The sequence below is a fragment of the Danio rerio genome, chromosome 15 (genome assembly GCF_049306965.1).
Source record: "Danio rerio strain Tuebingen ecotype United States chromosome 15, GRCz12tu, whole genome shotgun sequence".
Taxonomy (NCBI): Eukaryota; Metazoa; Chordata; class Actinopteri; order Cypriniformes; family Danionidae; genus Danio; species Danio rerio.
The window spans coordinates 16435890-16459143 of NC_133190.1; the positions used below are offsets into that span (position 1 = coordinate 16435890).

General features: G+C 32.8%; 1 protein-coding gene across 7 annotated transcripts in view; it reads left to right on the forward strand.

Annotated features, from left to right (window-relative positions):
• Positions 1-15046, forward strand: part of si:ch211-11n16.2 — a 45033-nt gene extending 29987 nt beyond the window's left edge. For 5 of the 7 annotated variants that reach the window (XM_073923421.1, XM_686504.11, XM_073923420.1 and 2 more), the window contains 7 exons: positions 3352-3460; positions 5142-5239; positions 5316-5433; positions 5504-5674; positions 8365-8554; positions 9761-9859; positions 11706-15046. In XM_073923421.1, the coding sequence (XP_073779522.1) occupies positions 3352-3460; positions 5142-5239; positions 5316-5433; positions 5504-5674; positions 8365-8554; positions 9761-9859; positions 11706-11938 (1018 nt within the window). In that variant the 3' untranslated portion in view covers positions 11939-15046. Of the gene's footprint in view, positions 1-265; positions 582-756; positions 2364-3351; positions 3461-5141; positions 5240-5315; positions 5434-5503; positions 5675-8364; positions 8555-9760; positions 9860-11705 lie in introns of those variants that run through there. The other 2 variants (XR_012390670.1, XR_012390671.1) reach the window with 2 other exon arrangements.
• Positions 15047-23254: the final 8208 nt, after the last annotated feature.

A 23254-nucleotide genomic window follows, 5' to 3' on the forward strand; every position in this document is an offset into this window, starting at 1 on the left:
ATCTTATGTCAAAAGGAAAAACAAGATTATTTTGCTTCCCCCATTGGCAGATTATTTTGCTTGTATTAAGGAAAAACTCACTTAATATTGGCATTTTATTTCTCAAAACAAGACAATATGTTTTGCTTGTCTAGAAAACTCTCCTTTATTTAAGACTATTTAGATATTTGGACTTGAAACAAGACAAAAAATCTAAATAAGAAAAGCATTTTTTGCAGTGTATTTCTGTGATTTTATTTCAGATTTTTTTTTTTTCTGGAAATAGGCTAAATCCTGCTGAAATGTCTTACCTCTCTGAATACTGCATCGTGACGAAGCCTGTGTCCATGGCTTTAAACATTCTTCAGTCTGAAACAAACACTCAGATGGGGTGGCTCCTTCCCACCATCTACCTTCTTGAATCCAAGCTCAAAAAGATTGAGACTTCAGTCAAGGTATGTTTTCCCTTATTCATGCTCTCCGGAAAGGTCTACAAAAGTGCTTCGGGGAGTTCATGGAAGATACAGAACTCATCAGTGCTGCAATTCTTCTTCCAAAATTCAAAACGTCATGGACAGACAAGACCTACATCATAAAAGCAGGTAAAATATTACAAGTATTTTCGATTGTTTTTTGTTAAATTAAAAGGGTGAGGGTTAAGGGTAAAATATCTCTGACAACAACAAGTAGTTGGTACAAAACACGCTAGTAAACATGCCATCGTTTTTCTATCTGCATTATCTACTGTTGTTGTAGTTCTTAATATTTGTGTTTTAGGTATGGACTACATCCTTCACCATCTTGATTCCATTAAGTGCACCCATCCAAATGAAGCACAACTTGATGTTTCTGACGAGGATTACTTTTTTTCTTCCATTAAGACTGTTCCATCCCCAACTGAATCTGAATTGGATGGGTACTCGGCTTGTGCCTCAGAAGAGATGGGATTGCTTTACTCATTTCCTTTGGTGAAAAAACTAAGCCTCAAACACACCCCTGCCTGCTTCTGCAGCATGCAAGCATCTTTTTAGTTGTGCTGGGCAACTGTTTACAACAAAACGAGCAAGACTGGACAGTACAAATTTTGAGAACCAGTTCATTGTGAAATTTAACAACACGTTTAAAATTTAGTTGTTGTTTTTTTCCCCCCTACACTTAAAATTGCAAGTCTACATTCATATTGTGGGGGTCGGTTAACCCATGTTGTATTCATTTGTTTAATTTCCTAATTTGTGCTACAGGCTCAACTTTTATGTTTATGTACAATTCTTTTCAACATTTTATTTATTTATTTTTTTAAATTGGCCTGCAAGAATATTTTTGTAGAAAGGTTATCATAACTGATTATAGGCTGCTTATTGTTATTATTGATATTTTAAAACATAACATGCCAGGATGTTCAGTGCTCGCAGTCATAAATAAAACTGTTGGGGGAAAAAGAAATTGTATCACTAATACTTATAATCACCCTTAAAAGAAAATGGTTCTTAGGTAAGCTACATTTTTAATTTGCTGGATATAAGGTGGAATTATTTTAGTGTAATACTCACTACTCTTGAGTACTTTTATGAGAGCTACATTTTACTCATACTTTGAGTAGTGTTTAGAACCGATACTTTTACTCTACTCTCTCTACTTTTTGGGCAAGTAGTGGTACTTTTACCTGAGAATGATTTTTTAGTACTCTTCACACCACTGGTCTTGACTTGTGTGGTTGAATGACTTTTGTCCTGGGAGTCCTGTACAAATGTGGCGGCGCTATTGACGCATACTCAGGGTCCGTATACAATATGTAGTGTATATATCTATGGAGAAAAATGACCACAGCTAATCAGAGTCAAAATATCTGCTGAGGTTTTTAAATTATTCATAGTGTTTGAAAGACCTTGACACAGTTTTTAAAATGAATTGGACTTTTGTAATTTTATCATTAAAATAATATTTAAAATATTCCAAAACAGCTAAAAGTAATAGTATTTTTCTAGGGAAATGTTATTTCTTAAGAAACATAAGGCATATTTTTCCAATTTGCTGCAGCTCTATTTTAAAGGGGTTTATGGTAAAGCTTTATTTTATTGGTTCATTTGAGTATTAGTAGACTGTCTGCTTCTAATGAGAATTAGTTGGCATGGATGCAATGCAACTTATATTCAACAAACGGAATCAAAATAAAGTGTGACCGAATTTATTAATATCTATGTTCTGAAGGTCTTTACAGATGGGATATTTCCTTGATTTTATACAACATTTTTATTCTAAAAAAGGTGTGAAAATGTGTCTTTTTCCGTGTCTATTTGCAGTTTTTGTATATTATTATGGAGTGATAAAAGAGATTCCCTACATGCCCTTTAAAAAATCATTTTGAAAATAAACTGTCAAATTGTTAAACAAGAATTTTGACTTATATTACAAGAAAATGTTTGCAATTATTATTAATGTAATCAACCAACTGGGGATTTATGATGATGATGATGATAGACCCTTTTCACATTTCCGTGTTTCTCAGTAGTAGTAGTCATTATAGTTGGGTAAACTTAGAGCGCAGTGTATGGGAGAATAAAACTATTTACAATTTTTTTTAACAATCTTAGTTGCTGAAATAATAAAAGAAAAACTCTACGAAGGTGTTATCAAGACTTTCAGAAAAAGGAAAACAAATAGTGTGTGACTGATGACGGCAGCCAGAGGGGGGAATAACATCAAATTTACTGTACTGTCCTTCGCATAATCGGTAATTCATTTTTTTTTTTTGTAATTTGAAGCAAAGATGATTTACTACATACATAAATGCATATAAATATTCATACATTAAAAAAAAAAAAAAAAAATATATATATATATATATATATATATATATATATATATATATATATATATATATATATATATATATATATATGTATTTAAAACTTTCAGGGATTTAAGATACTGATGACCATTAAACGCGTCACAACAGACTTGTCAAAAAGGCTCTATTATTACGGTTTTGTTTATTACTCCATTCACCTGCAGTGTCTTGCCTTAAAATGTGCAGGTTTTGTTGAATGCTCCACACAGATGCAGTGTGTTTGACACATCATAAATCAAAGAAATTGCTGCGTTGTCAAATATCACACTCTGTTTTCATCCCACAAGCCTTGAGTCACATTTTAATTTGATAATTCACAGTTAGAACTTGGATCTTAATTCAGCATGTAAATTTAATACATGCAAATGAGTAGAAGAGAGATTTCTCTGCACACTTGAATTTGGTTAGATCTTGAGTCATTTGTTTTTGCTTATTGTGTGTGTGACTTAATAGAGCAGTACTGTTCAAGAGTCCTTTATAACTAGAAAAGCATTTCTAACCTCTCCAAAAATCAATGGCTTTAGTGTTCGGTGTAAGAACGGCATGAACCACCGGAAAGATGGGGTCCCACACATGGCTGATGGATTATGCCAATATGCCCACCAGTACAACAATAAAGTCCTCATCTGTAAGGTAATGACTTCTCTCTGCTGTAAGGTTATGATTGCTGTTTTGTTGCATTTTTTTATTATTGTTATTTAGATCATATTTGTTTTTCATTTTGTTTTTAATGTTATTTTGAGCTATAATTGAGCTCATTATTCTTGTAGTTTTAATTTGTTTTAGTTTTCTTTGTTGTTAACTTTAATTTTATCTTGATTGTGTTATTATTTTTACTTTTTTAATGCTTAAATTTGTTGCGATGTTGTTTTACTCCAAAGATGTTTGAGTTTATTTTTGTGGAACACATTTGTTTTTTTTTTTTGTTTTTTTGTAAATAATGTGTGGTGTTTTTTTTTTCAGTTTGATTTACTTTAGTTTTATTTTGATTGTTATTATTTTAACTTTTTTATTGCTTAAATTTGTTGTTGTGTAGTTTTACTCCAAGGCCGTTTGAGATTCTTTTTTTCTGTTAAACACATTTGGGTCTTTTGTTTGTTTCATTTTAGCTTTATTATTATTTTGAGCGTTAATTGAGTTCATTATTTTGTTCTTGTGTTTTCAATTTGTGTTTTTTTGTTCGTTTGACTTTAGTTTTATTTTGATTGTGATTATTTTTAATTTTTGTATTGCTTAAATGTGTTGTTGTGTAGTTTTACTCCAAGGCTGATTGAGTTAGTTTTTTTCTGTTGAACACATTTGGGTGTTTTGTTTGTTAAAATTTGGTTATTTTGGTTTGTAAAATTTTTTTTTTTTTTTTCACTTTAGTTTTATCGTGATTGTTTTTATTTTTACTTTTTTAATGCTTAAATTTGTTTTTGTAGTGTTTTGCTCTAAAGCTGTTTGAGTTTTTTTTCTGTTGAACACATTTGGGTCTTTTGTTTGTTAAAATTTAAGTTTTTGTTTGTACATTTTTTTATTATTTGTTTTACTTTTGTTTTATCTTGATTATGATATTATTCGTACTTTTTATGCTTAGATTTGTTGTGGTACACTTTTACTCCAAAGCTGTTTGAGTTATAAAAATATTGTTGAACTATTATTATTATTTTTGTTTTTGTAAAAATGTGTTTATTTGTTTTTTGTTTTTTATCTTTATTATGATATTATTTTTACTCTATTATTGCTTAAAATTGTTGTGGTTTTGTTTTACTCCAAAGCTGTTTTTTTCTGTTGAACACAAATAAATATATTTTAAAGAATGTTAGAAAACGATAGCCAATGGCATCCATAGTAGCATAAAAAATAATGAAATTTAATGGCTACTGGTAAGTTACGATATTAGTTTTTTATGTTTAATTCTTGTTTCTTTTTATTTGGTGTTTTATTTAAAAAAATATTTTTTTGTTTATTGATTTATTATTTTATTTAACTTAATTAATTAATTATTTTTTTTTTTGTTTTATCATTTACTCGTTTGTTTAATTTATTTTACATATTATTTTAAATATGCTATACTATCAAAAAAGTAATTGCCCAATTTATTAGCTATGCTGCAAACATGCATTTGTTCATATCACTAATTCACACAAAGTGGAACTGAGTAGAAAATAAAGACCAGCCCTGTACATTGATTTGCCAGTAATTTTCTCAGTTAATTATGTCTTCAGTTTAATATGTTTCCAATAGCAGTCCACTTTGGATGAAACTACTCAATTTTCATCAAAAGAATGATTTAATAGCCTCCATAAACCATTTCTTTTGCCCCTTCCAGAAGTGCTATGAGGGCGGAAGGGAAGTGATTGTCATCCCCAAAACATCTGCCTCCACAGACAACCCGTGGTTTGGTCTGGCCAAGTATGCGTGGTCTGGGTGAGTGAGATGCTGTATTCTGCTGTCTATGAAGCTGCTCCTCATACACATTCCTCATCCAGCTCTTGTTCTTCAGGTACGTTTTAGAGTGTGCAAGCTGTGGCATCATCTACCGCAGCAGACAGTACTGGATGGGCAACCAGGACCCGGAGAGCAGTGTGGTGCGGCCAGAGGTCAAGCACGTCTGGCAGGGGGTGAGTGTTTCTGTTCATGTGTTCAGTCTGCTGATGCTCACAGTGGTTAATGTTGTGTTTGTGCTTGTAGACTGATGCCTTCCAGACTGACCATCAGAATGCTGCTCAGCGGGTTTTGGATGGAATGAACTACATTATTCAGTCAGTGACAGAATACAGTTCAGGGCCGACCAAAGCTGTCGCTGCGTGGCTCACAGACCAGGTGGCTCCACCTTACTGGAAACCCAATGCTGAAATCAGCGTGAGTTCATGTGCTCGGTTGGAATATGAGAGAAAGATTGTTGAGCTGCAATTATGGTGGTATGGGAAAGACCTATAGCACAGTTGAGCACAGTTTAAAAGTTTGGAGATCTCCTATAGTGGGTTTACATATTTTCAAGATCAAAAGCACCAAAATAAAATTCTGCAATCTGAGATTGTCAGATAAGCACACTATAAAAAATATGTATGTATATATGTGTGTGTGTGTGTGTGTGTGTGTGTGTGTGTGTGTGTATAAATAAATAAATATATATATTATCATATATATATATTATCTATACTGTACATTATTTCTGTTAAATGACAAGACTTTTGTCTAAGCAAAGTCAGACCTTACTGTCCTAATTAAATAATTCAAAATGAAGGCATGATCATATTTTATTTTGGTAAAATAAGTGTAATCTAGAGGCCTTTGCCTTTCATATAAGCCACTTTTGACTCCAAATGATCTGCTAGTAGTCAAATTATTATTTGTTGTTTCTAAAACTTAGACAGGCGACAAGACCTTTTTCAGATAGTGTATAGAAGTTGCTCAGTGTCATTCAAACAACTGATACACACCATCATGGTAACACATAAAATTAAAGCAATAATGCAATCAACTTTATTTATTAACATTAGATGTAACATAAAACTCAGGAGTGCATAAGGACTGCAGGAAAACCTAAGAACCATAGTAATGTCAGTAAAATTGTTAAGTATTAAAAAAGTAAAATGTCATGCAGGGAATTCTGGGAAAGTTATTTACGTTTTTTCACCACATATATTAAGGAAACTTTCTGTTAAACAGGATTTTTTTTTTTATGTAGCAGTTTTACAGTTTTTACCGTTGAAATCACTGACATCTTTTCAGTGCAGGGTTGTGTGATCAATAGTAAATCTTCTCTAAAAAGCCAGAGGAACTGAAACTCCAAAAACAAAGAAAAAGAATTTATGAATCTCCAGCAATTACTGAATAAACAAGATTTAACTGCTTTCATTGATTCAGTGTGACTAATAATCAAATGAATATGGAATGATCTCACTGAATTTCAAACACTCAACTGAAGTTATAAAGTGAGTTTTAAGTAAAAACATGTTATTAAATGCAATTCTTTAACATGCATTCAGATGTAGCAACGGCACAGAGCCGTAGTTCACTAATGAGCCATTCAGACAGCTCCCAAATGGCAGAATTAGTATCTTAGATTTCATTGTCAGGTGATTAAATCGTCTGTAATAATGAATGTGATTCTGTCAGTTAACTATGTCTCTGTGTAGTAAATGCTGCTCCATCTTAAATCTTGTACTAGAGATTTACTACTGATTACCCAACCAGCTTTACTGACAAAATGCACATTAAATAAATTCTCGAAATGAATCTTTATTTAATCGACCAGCCATAGCCAGTGCAAATTCGATACTTTTAAAAACAGTACTGGTAACTAACAGGTACAGTTGAAGTCAGAATTATTAGCCCCCTTTTGATTTTTTTTTTCTTTTTTTTAAATTTCCCAAATGATTTTTAACAGAGCAAGGAAATTTTCACAGTATGTCTGATAATATTTTTTTCTTCTGGAGAAAGTCTTATTTGTTTTATTTCGTGTAGAATAAAAGCAGTTATTAATTTAAAAAAAAACATTTTTGGGACAAACTTATTAGCCCCTTTATGCTAATTTTTTTATCGATAATCTACAGAGCAAACCATCATTTTACAAAAACTTGCCTAATTACCCTAACCTGCCTAGTTCACCTTATTAACCTAGTTAAGCCATTAAATGTCACTTAAAATATTAAATTAAATGTCACTGAATACAAGTGTCTTGAAAAATATCAAGTAAAATATTATTTACTGTCATCATGGCAAAGATAAAATAAATCAGTTTTTAGAAAGAAGTTTTTAAAACTATTATACTTAGAAATGTGCCGAAACAATCTTCCCTCCATTAAACAGAAATTGGGGAAAAAAATAAACAGGGGGGCTAATAATTCTGACTTTAACTGTACATACCTGAACAAATACTTTTTTGCTTAAGTTAAGTATATATTATATAAAGCATGTGTAAATACAAAATACTACAATAATTGAACACTAAATTATGCAGGAGGTAAAGCAAGAATAAATGATAACTAATTTCAGGCAGGTCAGAGTCTCTTCTTTCTTTTAAAGTCCACGTGAACCAGAAGTTGCTGAGACTTTTTGATGTACTTCCAACTGAAATGGCATATTGAGTAGGAGACTTTCATTTTGCTCATCATTCAACTATAAGCATGGCTAAGAATATTATGATTGACACATCATACTCATGTCAATAGAAAAGAACAGCCATTCCAAATGCACAAGCAAATGGTCTTCAAACTTTTAAGATTAGCAAATCAAAGTTGTTTTTTTTCAGTGGATTAACTTGCAGATTGGTTGATCATTTAAATAATAATATTGTGCACTAGTAAAAAAACATTTAAAATTAGATTATAGATTTTACAGAACTGTATTTGTCATACACTTTGACCTGAGCAGACCTTTTAGATTCACAAACATCCATATAACATTATTATAGTAAAAAAAAAAAAAAAACAGAATTGGACACTTAAATTTGTATGAACTTCCTAGAACTTGAATGAAAGCTCTATGAAGCAATGACAAATCTTTTGGCTTCTCATGTAAAAACAGCAGTTTGTTTATGCTTTCAGGAGTGTCACGGCTGTAAGCGAGTGTTTGAGGAGGTGGAGAGGAAGCATCACTGTCGGGCCTGTGGTCAGGGTTTCTGTCAGGCCTGCTCCACTCACAGCATGCCAGTGCCCGAGAGAGGATGGGGCGGCACCCCTGTACGAGTGTGTGATGCCTGTTACCGGCAGGGGGGACCACAGCACTGCGGACAGGGTGAGGACACTGCTCTCTTTTTAAAAACACATTTTTAAGGTGAACCATGTAAACACTGTGCCATAGCAGATTTGCTGCCAAATAAGGATTGGAATAATAGCAGAATCCTGATAAATTCTTTATACAAGTTTTTTTTTTTTATTTAAGATATTTTTTATAAGGTTCTTTAGAACGGTGCTTTAGATGTATTAATAATATAATATGTATAATAATATATATATATATATATATATATATATATATATATATATATATATATATATATATATATATATATATAAAATATAATTTAATATATAAATGTAATTAATATAAGTATAATAGTGTATTTATTTTAATCATACCACTATATTATTAATATTGTTATTATTAATAAATTTATTTGTCTGTTCTTATGTTGTGTAGGATGTTAGGACTAAAATGAATTAAATAATAAGAAATGCATTGAAATACCCAAGAACATGTGATTTTTATTTTTGTTATTGACAGGAACTTATCTTATGCTCACCACGACTGTATTTCTTTAATGAATAATTTGAAACTATGAATACAACAGTAGTACTGTGAAATATTTATAAATATTTCAGTATTTATTGAAATAGAATCTTTCGAGACATTCTAAAGAAATTGAATGTGTCTTTGCAGAATAAAGTTATCAATTTAATAAAATAAAAATTAACAAACAAAAAAATAAATTACTGAATTCAAATAAAACAAATGACTGGGTTGTTTTTATTGGGAAAATAAGAATTTAAATATTTTTAAAAGCTAGAAAGCGACTCTTTTTTCGACTATTTAAATATCTCTTTTTTACCGTAGGTTTTCATACTTTGGTTACAAGAAGCAACACAAGCCTCTTTCACTAACAATAAAACAGAGTTGTATTAATCACAGGTCACACTATAATGGCAGTAACACTGAGCCATTTCTCTATTTTGTGCAATCCAACAATAAATAAGTATCAGTGGTGTAAAAGAGCTGCATGTGATTGTTACATGTGCGGAGTTATTGTTTGTATTTTCACAAATGTTGACTCGTTCAGCAGGTGTTTTATTGTCTGTTTTAACACTTCATGTGTGCAGAGCCTGGCGTTGTCAAATCAATATTGAATATTCTCTCAGGGTTATAGAGTTCAGTTGACTTTGTCTCTTTACTGGATGCTGACTGGTTTGCTGAACTAAAACAATGCATTGTTCTTCCCTACAGTGTCCAGTACTGAACCCCGGACACTAGTGGCCCGCAAAGTGACAGAAGTGGCCCAGTCCACTCTTGACATGGTGTCCACTGCAGTCGACTATCCGCTCTGTGAGTGGTACTAATACACTTATATTGTCTGACAAAGACATTGCCAAGAAATTTAGTCAACAAAAACAGCACAGGTCGAATAAATATAATATTAGGTTTGATAAGTACCATTTCACTAGTTTACTATAATATAATATTGTACTATTTATTTTACAAGATACTAGCTTTCAGCTTAAGTGCAATTTAAAAGCTGGAAAGCAAAAAATGTCTGACTAATACTACTAATATTGACCTTCGCATATATATATATATATATATATGTGTGTGTGTGTGTGCGAGCGCATAATCATTTTGCTTTACTCCCTTATCAACTGTATATTTGATATACAGTGCATTCGGAAAGTTTTCATAGCGCTTCACTTTTTGCACATTTTATGTTACACCCTTATTCTAAAATAGATTAAATTCATTTATTTCCTCAAAATTCTACACACAATACCCCATAATGACAATGTGAAAAAAGAGTTTTTGAAATTGTTGCAAATTTGTTAAAAAATAAAAATTTTGTAAAATCACATGAACATAAGTATTCACAGCCTTTGCCGTAAAGCTTTAAATTGAGCTCAGGTACATTCCGTTTCCACTGATCATTCTTGAGATGTTTCAGCAGCTTAATTGGAACTCACCTGTAGTAAATTCAGTTGATTGAACATGATTTGAAAAGGCATACACCTGTCTATAAGGACCCAGGGTTGACAGTGTATGTTAATAGTGTATGCTTGTACAATTCAAGCATGAAGACAAAGGAATTGTAGACCTCTGAGACAGGATTGTCTTGATGCACAAGGCTGGGGAAGGTTACAGAAACATTTCTGCTGCTCTGAAAGTTTCAATGAGCACAGTAGTCTCCATCATCCGTAATAGGAGGATGTTTGGAACCACCAGGACTTTTCTTAGAGCTGGCCGGCCATCTAAGCTGAGTGATCGGGGGAAGAAGGACCTTAGTCAGGGAGGTGATCAATAGGGGACCTATCAGGCCTGTAGAGTGGCCAGATGGAAGCCACTGCCTGCCTGTACATTAACTCAGTGAATGTCCTTGAGTGGCCCAGCCAGAGCCCAGACCTAAATCTTGAACATCTCTGGGGAGATCTGAAAAAGGCTGTACACCATCACTTCCCACCCAACCTGATATAGCTTGAGAAGTACTGCAAAGAGGAATGTGCAAATATTCCCAAAGACAGGTGTGCCAAGCTTGAGGCATCATATTCAAAAAGACTTGAGGCTCTAATTGCACAAAGGTGCAGCAACAAAGTATTGAGCAAAGGCTGTCAGTCCTTATGTACATGTGATTTTTCAGGTTTTTTATTTTTTAATAAATTTGCAACAATTTCAAAAACTCTGTTTTCACATTGTCATTATGGGGTATTGTGAGTAGAATTTTGAGGAAATAAATGAATTTAATTCATTTTAGAATAAGGCTGTAACATATTAAAAATGTGGAAAAAGTGAAGCGCTATGAAAACTTTCCGCATGCACTATACAATGATTTAACTGCCATATTTAGTCATTTAGCCAGAAATTAAGAAAATAGTCAGCCAGAAAGCAAAAACCCATGTGTAGTATTTCCCATTAAAAAAAAAAAATGTTTTTGCACAAAAACATTTTTAAAAAGTTTTGCACGTTTATATTTTGCACTATAAAATAAGTACAAACAAAAGAAACAGGAAGTGTAGATAAACTTAAATCATTGAAGAATAAATGGAGAAAATAATACTTATGTTTCATGACTATCATATGTTTTCCTTGTGTGATGTTAATTACGTTAAATAAAGTCATAAAACGTTAATAAAGTACATCAAAAAACTGAATGTGGAAAGTTTAATTGAATGTGTTATGCTGTCTACAGGCTTCATAAAGGGAGTTGCGAGACCGGACTATTGGGTCCCGGACCATGAGATCACCCAGTGCCACTGCTGTGCTAAAGTTTTCACCCCCAGCATGTCTAAACACCACTGCCGGGCATGTGGAGAAGGTGTGTGTGGAAACTGCTCTAGTAAGACCAGAGCTGTGCCATCCCGTGGCTGGGACCATCCAGTGCGAGTTTGTTACACCTGCGCTGAAATCCGGGACTCACTGTGACCCTCCAGCTCCTGTCCCGCTGCTCACATCCAGGTTATGGGAAGTTTACAAGCTTTACACGAAGCTGGAGGAAGATGAAACTCACTGCAGAACATAGACAAACACTCAGGCTAGAAGGATGATCTTTGAATCAAGAGAAAATCTAATAATTATATGTTGCAAAATGACAATAATTTGTGTTATTGAAATACATTAGATGACAATTAAGCACATTTTATACACCCCAAAACCTAGTTCACTATACATGATTTTCTACATACACAGCTATGGAAAAAGTCTGTTTCTCTGGATTAACAGTTTATAGTTATGTGCAGGGTGCAAATTACAGGGGGGGTTGGGGGAGATTGACCACCCAATTAATAATGGATCCTCCATGAAGGCCGTCAAAATATGTATGTGGGTCAGTCCTTTAAATACTGAGAAATAGTTTTCTCTGATCTGTATTCTAAATAATATTTATCATTAAAATAATAGATAATATAAACGCACATTTGACCACCCCTATAACAGTTCATACCATTGTGAACAAAATCAGTCTATGCGAGAGAGAAAAATCATTGAAAAGTCGGAAACTGGCAGATCTACAGCACCGATAGACAGTGTTAAAAAGACACTTTTCTTGTAAGATAGCTGTTTGTTTCTACATACAGCCTAAAAGTAAAGTAAAATTGCTGCAGAGTTTGTAAAGTTTGACCTGCAGTAACCTCTGAAATAGCAAATATATATAGTATACTATACATCAGAATACACCAAATATCTCTCAAAACACTGAAATGTTAAATATGTTTTATTAATAAATGAGATGTAATTGAAATGAATAAATACATTTAACTGAAGGTTGTTTTACACAAACATTACTGAAAAAGATAACACCCCCCGATCATCAGTGTAGAATTCGCACCCTGGTTATGTGTTTGAGTAAAGAGTTTTGTCTTGTAAAGTACTGATGAGATTTCCTATTAATTACTCATTTGAAACAAAATAGTTGTAATTAAAACATGTTTGTATACATCTTTAAATGCAGTTTTAGACAACCCAACACACAATTTTAAGTTCAGAAGTTCAAAAATCAATATGTGATGATTTCATATATCAACAACCACAAAAAAAAAAAAAAACATTGTTTTTCTGGCAAAACAGTTTTTTTCCTAATAAAATATGCGTGTGTGCGTGCCTGCGTGTGTGTACTAAAAAGTTTACATACCCCTTAAAGAATTGGCAAAAATGTAAATAATTTAACCAAAATAAGAGAGATTATACAAAATGCATGCTGTATTTTTTTATTTACTACTGTTTTGAGTAAGATATTGTACTTACATATGGCTCAATAGACAACAATTGATAAATAAGGGACTTTTTTATATGGCTCAATAGACAACAATATAGCTGAAATTATTAAAATAACCCCGTGCAAAAGTTTACATTCCTGGTTTTTAGTACCGTTAGTGGTATACTGATGATCTCTGAGTGTTTTTCTGCCTTGAGATGGTTCTTCATGAGTCTCTTGTTTGTTCTGAACAGTTAAACTGACTGCTGTTCTACAGAAAAATCCTCAATCTCCTGCAGATTCTTCAGTTTTCCAGCATCTTTTGCAGATCTAAACCCTTTCCAACATCTTCTGCATGATTGTGAGATTCATATTTTCACTCAGAGGATGATTGAGGGACTCGAACACTACTGTTAAAAAAGGTTTAAACCCTAACTGATGCTCCAGAAGGAAACAGGAGACATTAAAAGGGGTGAAACCCTTTAGGATCTGAAGATCAAGGTAAATTGCACTTAATTTGTGATCATCAGGATATCGCATCACATTTTAATAATGTTAACATTCTTTATGTAAATTATCATACTCAGAACAGTACTAAATAAAACAGCATGCATTTTGTATGATCTTTCTTATTTTGTTAAAATTGTTCACATTTTAACTAATTCTTCAAGAGGTGTGTAAACTTTCCAGCACAACTCTAACTTGTATATACAATTCGGAGACAAATGTGCCTTAATGGTCACAAATATAATAGAATATATATATATATATATATATATATATATATATATATATATATATATATATATATATATATATATATATACATATAGATTCATTCTTCATATATAATAGGAATATTTCAATGCAAAAATAACAATTCATTCTAAAACAATAATGTTTGAAAGAAGATATTTACTTATATACTTAAGAGGCAAAAACTAATTTTAATAGATTTTGATAGATCCTAGCTCTAGTGCTGGCACTGAAAAACGAACGCCTTCTAAAAGTGCATTTCTGTAAATAATTTTTTAGATAAATAATAATAACTCTTTTTTTATTCTAAAGACAGATAAGAAAGCATATTGATCAACGGAGAATAAGAGCAGTAAATATTAACATGCGCAATGCAAAGTAAATTATCATTTGAGATGTTGAAGAGATGCTTGGCGTCTTAAAAATCATATGCATTTATATCTCAAAAATAAAGATGCATTTATATACGTGTAATAAAAGCTTTCATTTTTATCTTTTATTGAGACACTTTATACTTTATTCCAGTAATGGAGCAACAGTAGACGAATAAAACCTAGAAAATTTACATTCCAGTTTGGGTCAGTGCAGTTCATCATGCAATCGGCTCCTATCTCGTTCTATTTGTATTAGTTTTTCTCAAATGCCGACTGCACTTTATCTAATCTTTAACTTTAGCCAAGAGCCATGTAGTCAATTCCGTAAGATGCAAACTGTACATATCTAATGAAAAGGGACTTTAATTCAGCGGTGCCTAATGGATCTCAACCACTGTTATGCATAAAAAAATAGAGGATGATTTCATAATGCAGACTTACACTAAACCCAGTGCTGAAGACTGAGCGCTGAGCTCATGAATAGCTTATATAAGGCACTTTATTTTTATTTGATTTAAGCAAATCCAAGAGGAATATCTCAACTTTTTTAAAAAACATTTCTGCTTCTGTTTGTGTTTTTATGTGGAATTCAGCATCAGTCTTCAGTGAAGGGATTTAAACCAAAGCAATGGGTTTAATAGCACACAAGCAAACGACAATCTTGGGTCTGTGTACTGATTCATCCAAACATTAAAAAGTCTTTGAAAATGAGCTGATTTGGTTGTGTGTGTTTGTGTGTGTGTGTGTGCGCGTGTGCGTGTGTGTGTGTGTGGCTGTAGATCTGCAGGTCATCTAGAGGTGCAGGTCTGTGTTTCCTGCTCCTGGGCCTGTAATAGACGAAATCAGATTTAACCACGCTCACATTTCCTCCATTTGTAAGATTAGTGTCTGGTAAACATCTGCAGGAAGCTCGTCTTCAGGGCTTCACTGATGCTAATGTTAACTCTCCTGTTCTGAACATTATGAACGTCACACGCTGTCCTGCTGGTGCTTGGCTGGGCTTATCAAAGGCCTCTAATTGGGATCATGGTGTTACATGTTATATTTTTTTGTTTGTTGATTTTGTTGATTTATTTTTTATTTGGTGTTTTATTTTTGGTGTTTTGTTTGGTGTGGTGCTATGTTATGTTTATGTTATGTTTTGTTTAGTCTTTGGTTAAGCTTTGTGTTTTCTTTTCTTTCATTTAATTTAGTTTTTTGGTGTTTTGTTTCATTTTTTCATTTAGTTTTATCATTTCATTTGTTTGGGGTTTTTGTTTCAATTTGTTTTGTTTTGTTTGTTAGTTTTTTCATTTTTTTGTTATATTTGTTTGCTGTTTTTGTTGTTTCATTGAGTTTGTTTTGTGTTTTGTCATTTTGTTTTGTTTGGTGGTGTTATTTTGTTTAATTTTCTTTTTTTGTTACTCTTGTTTTTGTTTTGTTTTTGTAATCTTACTTGTCCAAAAAATAATGAAAACAACTAAATGTCAAACACATAAAATCACTGAAATCAGTAAAAAAAAACGCTTTTTAACCCATTCACAAAGCATCAAATTTTTAACTTTCATTCATTTATTCATTCATTCATTCAGCTTAGTCCCTTATTTATCAAGGGTTTTCTCAGCTGAATAAACCACCAACTATTTCAGCAATTAGTTTAGCACATACCATTCCAGCCTCAATCCAGTACTGGGAAACACCCATACACATTTACACATTCACACACTATGCCAATTTTGTTAATTCAATTCACCTGTAGCAAATGTATTACAACTGTGGGGGAAACCGGAGCATCTGGAAGAAACCCATGCAAACATGGGGAGAACATGCAAACTCCACTCAGAAACACCAACTGGCTCCACCGGGACTCAAACCAGCGACCTTCTTGCTGTAAGGCAAAAGTGCTAACCACTGAGCCATCATGCTGCTCTAGATTTTTAACTTCACTTATGTACATGTAGAAATGGTATCAAATAAATGTTAATTATATGCATATATAGTTCAAACAATAGATGAAATGGGGAAACACTATTATAAAACTAAATATTCAAATGATGTTTGATTTATTAAAGTAATGTTGAAACAAAAATTGGAAAATTTATAGCAAGATCACATACAGAACAAATAAAAGCATTTTTTTTTCTTGGCAACTAAAGTAGACTGCTAAATGTGAAGGTAAAAATAAAGTAACACCAAACAAATATCCAAAGCTAAAGTGCATGATATTAATAAATATTGCAATAGAAAGCCTGAATACTTACAGAGTCCTGATAAAACAAAGAAAAAAAGAATAAAAATAGAAATTTTGGCAGAAAATAAATTTTTAATTTATAGTAGGAAAAATAAACACTTAAATTATTATTCTTAATTAAAAATAAGCCTATACATATTAACTACAATATTAGTATTATAATGATAATAATAGTATTTAAAGTAAAAAGAAAACAACTTATACATGCTAACATAATCATGATCCTGATTTATTTAAAACAAAGTAACCAGCTGGATGTATTACTTATAGAAATAGTGTAATTTTTATTTTGAATGTAAAAAGTATAATATTACGTGAATAACAACAAGGTCCTTCATTGAAAACCAAGTTGCACTAACACACTATAACCAGCAGAGGGTAGCATCAGATACCCAGTCCCATGCTGAATTTATAGGCACACAACACATTTTATACCATACTGTGACACAAATACTGAGAGGAGCGAGGTTAACATTTCACTTGTGGGATATTGCATTTATTGGACATTTGTACTGCACATAGTTAATTAAAACAACAGCAACAACAAAACATTATATATATATAAAGAAAGAGGGGTTCAAATATAAGACAAAATAAGGCTGCTTTTAAAATAAATACATGAAAAAGACCTGACCAGAAAAAGAAAAAAAAACTGGTTCATTTAATGATAAAAGGATCACTATGTTACATGAATACTGTTAAATCCACCGGTCTTTTATTATTTATACTTTTAAGTACACAAACAAGATTATTGTGCAACACAAAGATCAAACAACAAAATACTTCATTTTTAACAGTTTTTCTTATGCATATTGTTGCACAAAAAGTTCAAGTTCTTGTATTTATCTGCTCACAGTCTAACCATCAATACATAAAGTGGAGAAGATAAAACAACATTTAAAAAGAACAAAAGAGATCATCTAATTCAGGGGTGTCCAAACTCGGTCCTGGAGGGCAGGTGTCCTGCAGATTTTAGCTCCAACTTGTCTTAACACACCTGCATGGATGTTTCTAGAAAGCCTAGTAAGAGCTTGATTTGCTAGCCCAGGTGTGTCTGATTGGAACTAAACTTTGCAGGACACTGGCCCTCCAGGACAGAGTGCGGACATCCCTGATCAAAATCCTTTAAAAAAAAAAAACTATTGAGTGAAGAATCCAACAAGTTAGCTTGTAAAAAGGACTTGAAAATGGATAGGGAAAGGGTCACTATAATCTCTAGCAGAAGATTGTTCCAACATGCTCAACCACAGAAAAAGCTCAATCCCCTCTAGGTTTAGGTCTGGACTACATGTAAGACATAGTGTAGCCTAATGAGATCAACCGTATATGAAAAATTGCTATATTCTAGGTCAATATGTCTAGAAAATATACTTCCATTCTGTTGTAATAATCAAAGTACTTTGCTGGCGATGATATTACTCAGCGTTGTTACCTAGATGCAGACCATATTCAGGTGCTGCGTAATATCGTTGCCCTCTGCTGCAGCCATGGTTTAGCAGCAAAATTCTTTGATTTTTACGCTGGAATAAGAGTATAGTTCCAAGCCAAATATAGCAGCTATTCATTTTTCATCGGCCTAAGTACACAATGTAAGTTAGCAATGCTAATGGTCTAATTCTATTTAGTGAATTATGCTAAGCTAAGCTAAAAGTGCTTCCGCCGGAGCCGTAAATCAGCTGAATTGATTCAACAACGGTAAAACTCAACAGTTTAACTCTTGGGGGCTTGTAAAATGAACATTCCTTTAAACTATATGGATTAAGATTGGAATGTCATTAAAGTTGAGGCGCGTTTAAAGGCTGATGTCCCAAAACTTCTGGCAGGATAGTGAATTTTGAATTTAAGCTTGTTTATCGGTCTCTTAATATGCATAGCATCATTTGCATGGGCAGATTAGTTCAGTGCTGGACGTGTCGTAAAATGTGTGTTTATCTTGTCCTGCAGACGCGTGTTTCTGGACCGTGAGCCACAGAATGAACACCACAAGACACTTCAGCAGAATGTATTATTGTAATTCCTTAATCCTCATTTCACACATTATTACTTCAGCAGAGCATCTCTGACAAGCAGACTGTTTCTATTTGATTTGAACTTTGGTTTAACTTTTGATACAATTAGCAATTAGCATCCACATTAAGGCATGATAATGTTCTGTTTATTAGCACTGCATTTTATTTCCTTTATATTGTTTTAAAAGTCAAAATGGTTCAAACAATATTGTATGAAAGGCCCCTTAGAATGAAATGGCTCTCAGAACTCTTCCCCTCACGACGAAAAAAATATTTTGTAAATCTGACTTTTTTTTTTTTTTTTTTTTTGGGGAGAATAAAAAAACTTTATGGCTTGCAGTTATGAGTTTTGATATTGTATCTTGCAACTCAGGCTCTTATTTTCACAATTCTGTTTTTATTTATCAATTCCTGACTTTTGTTTTGCATTTTTACTTCCTAAGTTTGAGTTTGTTTCACACAATTGCAAGTTTCCAGGCTATCGTCAAGCTTACAATTTTTAGGTTTTCACATAATTCTGATTTTATTTCTCAGAATAAAATTTTCAAAATAGCAGCTTTGTTTATTTACAACTTTCTATGGCTGTAGTAAGTTTTTGTAATCGCTCTGCCATGATAATCAAAGCAGCAGCAGCAGTGTAGCAGATCTATTCCACCAAGAACAAATACATCAACATTATCATATACAGTTGAAATCAGAATAATTAACCCCCCTTTTTCTTTTTTAAATAATTCTCAAATTATATTTAACAGAGCAAAGAATTTTTCACAGTATGTCTGATAATATTTTTTTGGAGAAAGACTTATTTGTTTTATTTTAGCTAGAATAAACGCAGTTTTTATTTTTTCAAATAGTTTACAAAATAAACTATCATTATACAATAACTTGACTAATTACCCTAACCTGCCTAGTTATCCTAATTAACCTAGTTAAGCCTTTAAATGTCACTTTAAGCTGTATAGAAGTGTCATATTGTCATAATGGAAAAGATAAAATAAATCAGTTATTAGAAATTAGCTATTAAAACTATTATGTTTAGAAATGTGTTGAAAAAAATCTTCTCAGAATTTTATTTTCTCAGTATTGCTATTTTATGTATTTATTTATTTTTACAGTTCTGTAGATAGGCTTTCTTACAATTGTTCTCATACCACTACGAGTTTATAAGCTAGTTATTTATACAAACTTTTAATTTTATGAATAATTTCAAGAGTTCACACTTAGATAATCCTCGATTATAATAGCAGGTGTCCCGGGAGAGAACCCTAAGCTTGGAGATAGATGAGCCCAAGGTTCCCGCCTGGTCAATGAGCATTAGGAGGATACGAGATAAGGTAGTTCTTGAGTGCCCCGATTATGTTTTGGCTAATATTTTGGTTCTGATTGATTCAGTATATATATATATATATATATATATATATATATATATATATATATATATATATATATATATATATATATATATATATATATACAGTTGAAGTCAGAATTATTAGCCCCCCTGAATTACTAGAAAGCTTGTTTAATTTTTCCCCATTTTTTTTTATTGGAGAGATTTTAATGGAGAGATTTCCAAACATAATAATTTTAGTAATTCATTTCTAATATCTGATTTATTTTATCTTTGCCATGATGACTGTAAATAATATTTCACTAGATATTTTTCAAGACACTTCAATACAGCTTAAAGTGACATTAAAAGGCTTAACTAGGTTAATTAGGTTAACCAGGCAGCTTAGGGTAATTAGGCAAGTTATTGTATATCAATGGTTTGCTCATTAGATTATCGAGGAAAAATTTAGCGTAAAGGGGCTAATAATTTTGTTCCTAAAATGGTGCTTAAAAAATTAAAAACTGCTTTTATTCTAGCCGAAATAAAACAAATAAGAATTTTTCCTAAAGAAAAAATATTATCAGACATACTGTGAAAATTTCCTTGCTCTGTTAAACATCGTTTGGAAAATATTTTAAAAATAAGAAAAAAATTCGAAGGGGGCTAATAATTCTGACTTTAACTGTATATGTTATGTGCTTGTGACTGTTATGTACATGTTTTTAGACTGTGGGAGGAAATCGATCATATCACATGCTCCTCTCGAAATTAGTTTGTAAAACTTCTTAAATTTCAAGAGGTTAGATCGCAGTACCATGTTTAAAAATCAAATAGTGAGAAATAAACTTGCAAATCTCAGCACAGCATTTTTATTCTCAGAATTGCAACTTATACTCACATATACTCTTTTAATTGATAATTGTTTGGTATAATAGTTTTTGCAAATGAAAAAAAGGAAGTTTGTTCCACAACCAGGGCCCAACCACAAAAAAAGCTCAATCCCTTTTAGGTTTAGGTCAGGACTGCATGTAGGACATCATGTAATAAGACCAATGCAAAGAGAAAAGTTGCTATTTTCTAGGGTATTATGGCGAGGAACTATACTTTCATTCTGTTTTAATAATTAAAGTACTTTGCTAGCATACCGTGGCTGTAGCAGTCAGCTTGACATTGTTACCTTGATGTGGAATATTTTCAAAGTTCCTTAATTATTACGCTAAAATGAGGGGTTAGTTTCTAAACAGTGTAGCATCTTTTCATATTCTGTCAATCTAAGTACACTATTTAGGAGTTAATTAAGTTATTTAAGTTTCATATGGAAAAAAAATTATCCTAATAGTCTAATCTGATTCAATGACTTATGCTAAGCTAATCTAAAAGTGCTTCCGCCAGAAACCTGTAATTGACTGAATGATTCAGCAATGGTAAGACTCAACAATTTAACTCTAGAGGGGCTTGTACTCATAATTGTACTCTTATTTTTTTGCAATTAAATTGAATAAGTGAGCTTTTTTAACATATTTTATTAGTAAATATGTAATTTGGACTTTACTACTTGCATAGAATTAGAACAGATGGACTGCAGATAGTCCTCTTATAGAATGAAGCACATTGTCAAAAATCCCTGCAGTGGACGCATGAATGTAGACTACTATACACTCCACTCATTCTCTCTCTATCTCTCTCTCATATACTGCTGGCCTTTGAAAATTTGATTAATATCCGGCTCCAGTGTTTTTCTGCTTGAGATGGCTATTTTCCGCTGTTTATTAATGGCTGTTATGGTTGTGTGTGCATAGTGACTTATACTGTGTCCTGTTTTCTGCCTGTGGGTTCTGGACAGTCAGAAGAGAGGCTTCACTGCCCAAACCAGTCACCAGTCTTCCCTCACTGTCTCCCACTTCTACAGGGTAGCTCTATAGAGCTTTATTCTGGTCCATTTTAACCATCTGATGCCCGTGTTCACGTGCTCTGCGAGTCAGCTAACTTGAAGCAATGCAGAGATTTCAACCCATAATGAACACACTAGCAGTTACAGAATTTACATTTTTAATATTACACTGTGAGTGTTCTATTGGGTTGACATTAGGGGACTGAGTGTGCCACTCCATTACTTCAATCTGTTTTTTTGCCAGTAATGTTGTTGCTTGATTGCTATAATCCCGCGATTGTTCAGTTGGGTTGAGCTCAGTGGATTGAGTCATCCGCTCGATTACTTTAATCGTTTTTTTGCCAGTAATGTTGTTGCTTGATTGCTATCACCCTATGATTGTTCTATTGGGTTGAGCTCAGGGTATTGAGCCTGCCACTCCATTACTTCAATCTGTTTTTTTGGTAGAAATATTGTTGCTTAAATGCTATCACTCTGTGATTGTTCTATCAGGTTGAGGTCAGGGGATTAAGCCTGCCACTCTATTACTTTAGTCTGTTTTTTTGCCAGTAATGTTGTTGCTTGATTACTACCACCCTGTGATTGTTCAATTGGGTTGAGGTCAGGGGATTGAGCCTGCTACTCCATTACTTCTATCCATTTTTTTGCCAGTAATGTTGTTGCTTGATTATTATCACCCCCTGATTGTTCAATTGGGTTGAGGTCAGGTGATTGAGTCTGCCTACCTCAATCTGTTTTTTTTTTTTTTTGCCATAAATGTTTTATCTGATTACTCATGTGTTTGGAGTTGGGGTCTTTTTAAAACATTCATTTCAGAGGCATTTGCTTTAGGGAAACATAATCTATTTAATGTACTTTTAAGAAGTGTTTTTACTATTTTAATGTACTGATCTATGATGCTGTAAGAATTGAAATATTACAAATTTTTTTGATATCTTTGACAATTCAAACATGAGCTAAAAGCGGAGCCAATTGACTCCACAACCCAGCAGGTGGGAATGCGGGAAAAACCAGTTCCTGCTGCATTTGCATCTGAGTCTGCTGAAACTCGGCTTTAACCACCCCAACTCACACATATGGTCATTTCAATGTTTGAATGCTCTAGATTAAGTGATTTTGTCTATCATGTTTGATACCTTTTGAAATTTCTGTGCGATTGGTACAATGGTCTCATTCTCTCCGAAATAGACATTATCAAAACAATAAATATACCTTCAAAACAATAATATAACGTCAGGCATCTTTTGAACCACTGTGAAGGGTGTGACTTTTCCACAGGCAGCACTGAATGTGAATGCCTTTTGTTATGCACACACCCCCTTCCTTGAGGGAATTCTTGGATTATTTAAGGTAAGGTTTGAGAAAGGCTCAGGGCGATTCTACTTAACCAGATCAGCCCGTAACATGGAGCTTACGCTCCATGTTATGTAGCTATAATTTGAAGTCAGGTATGCAT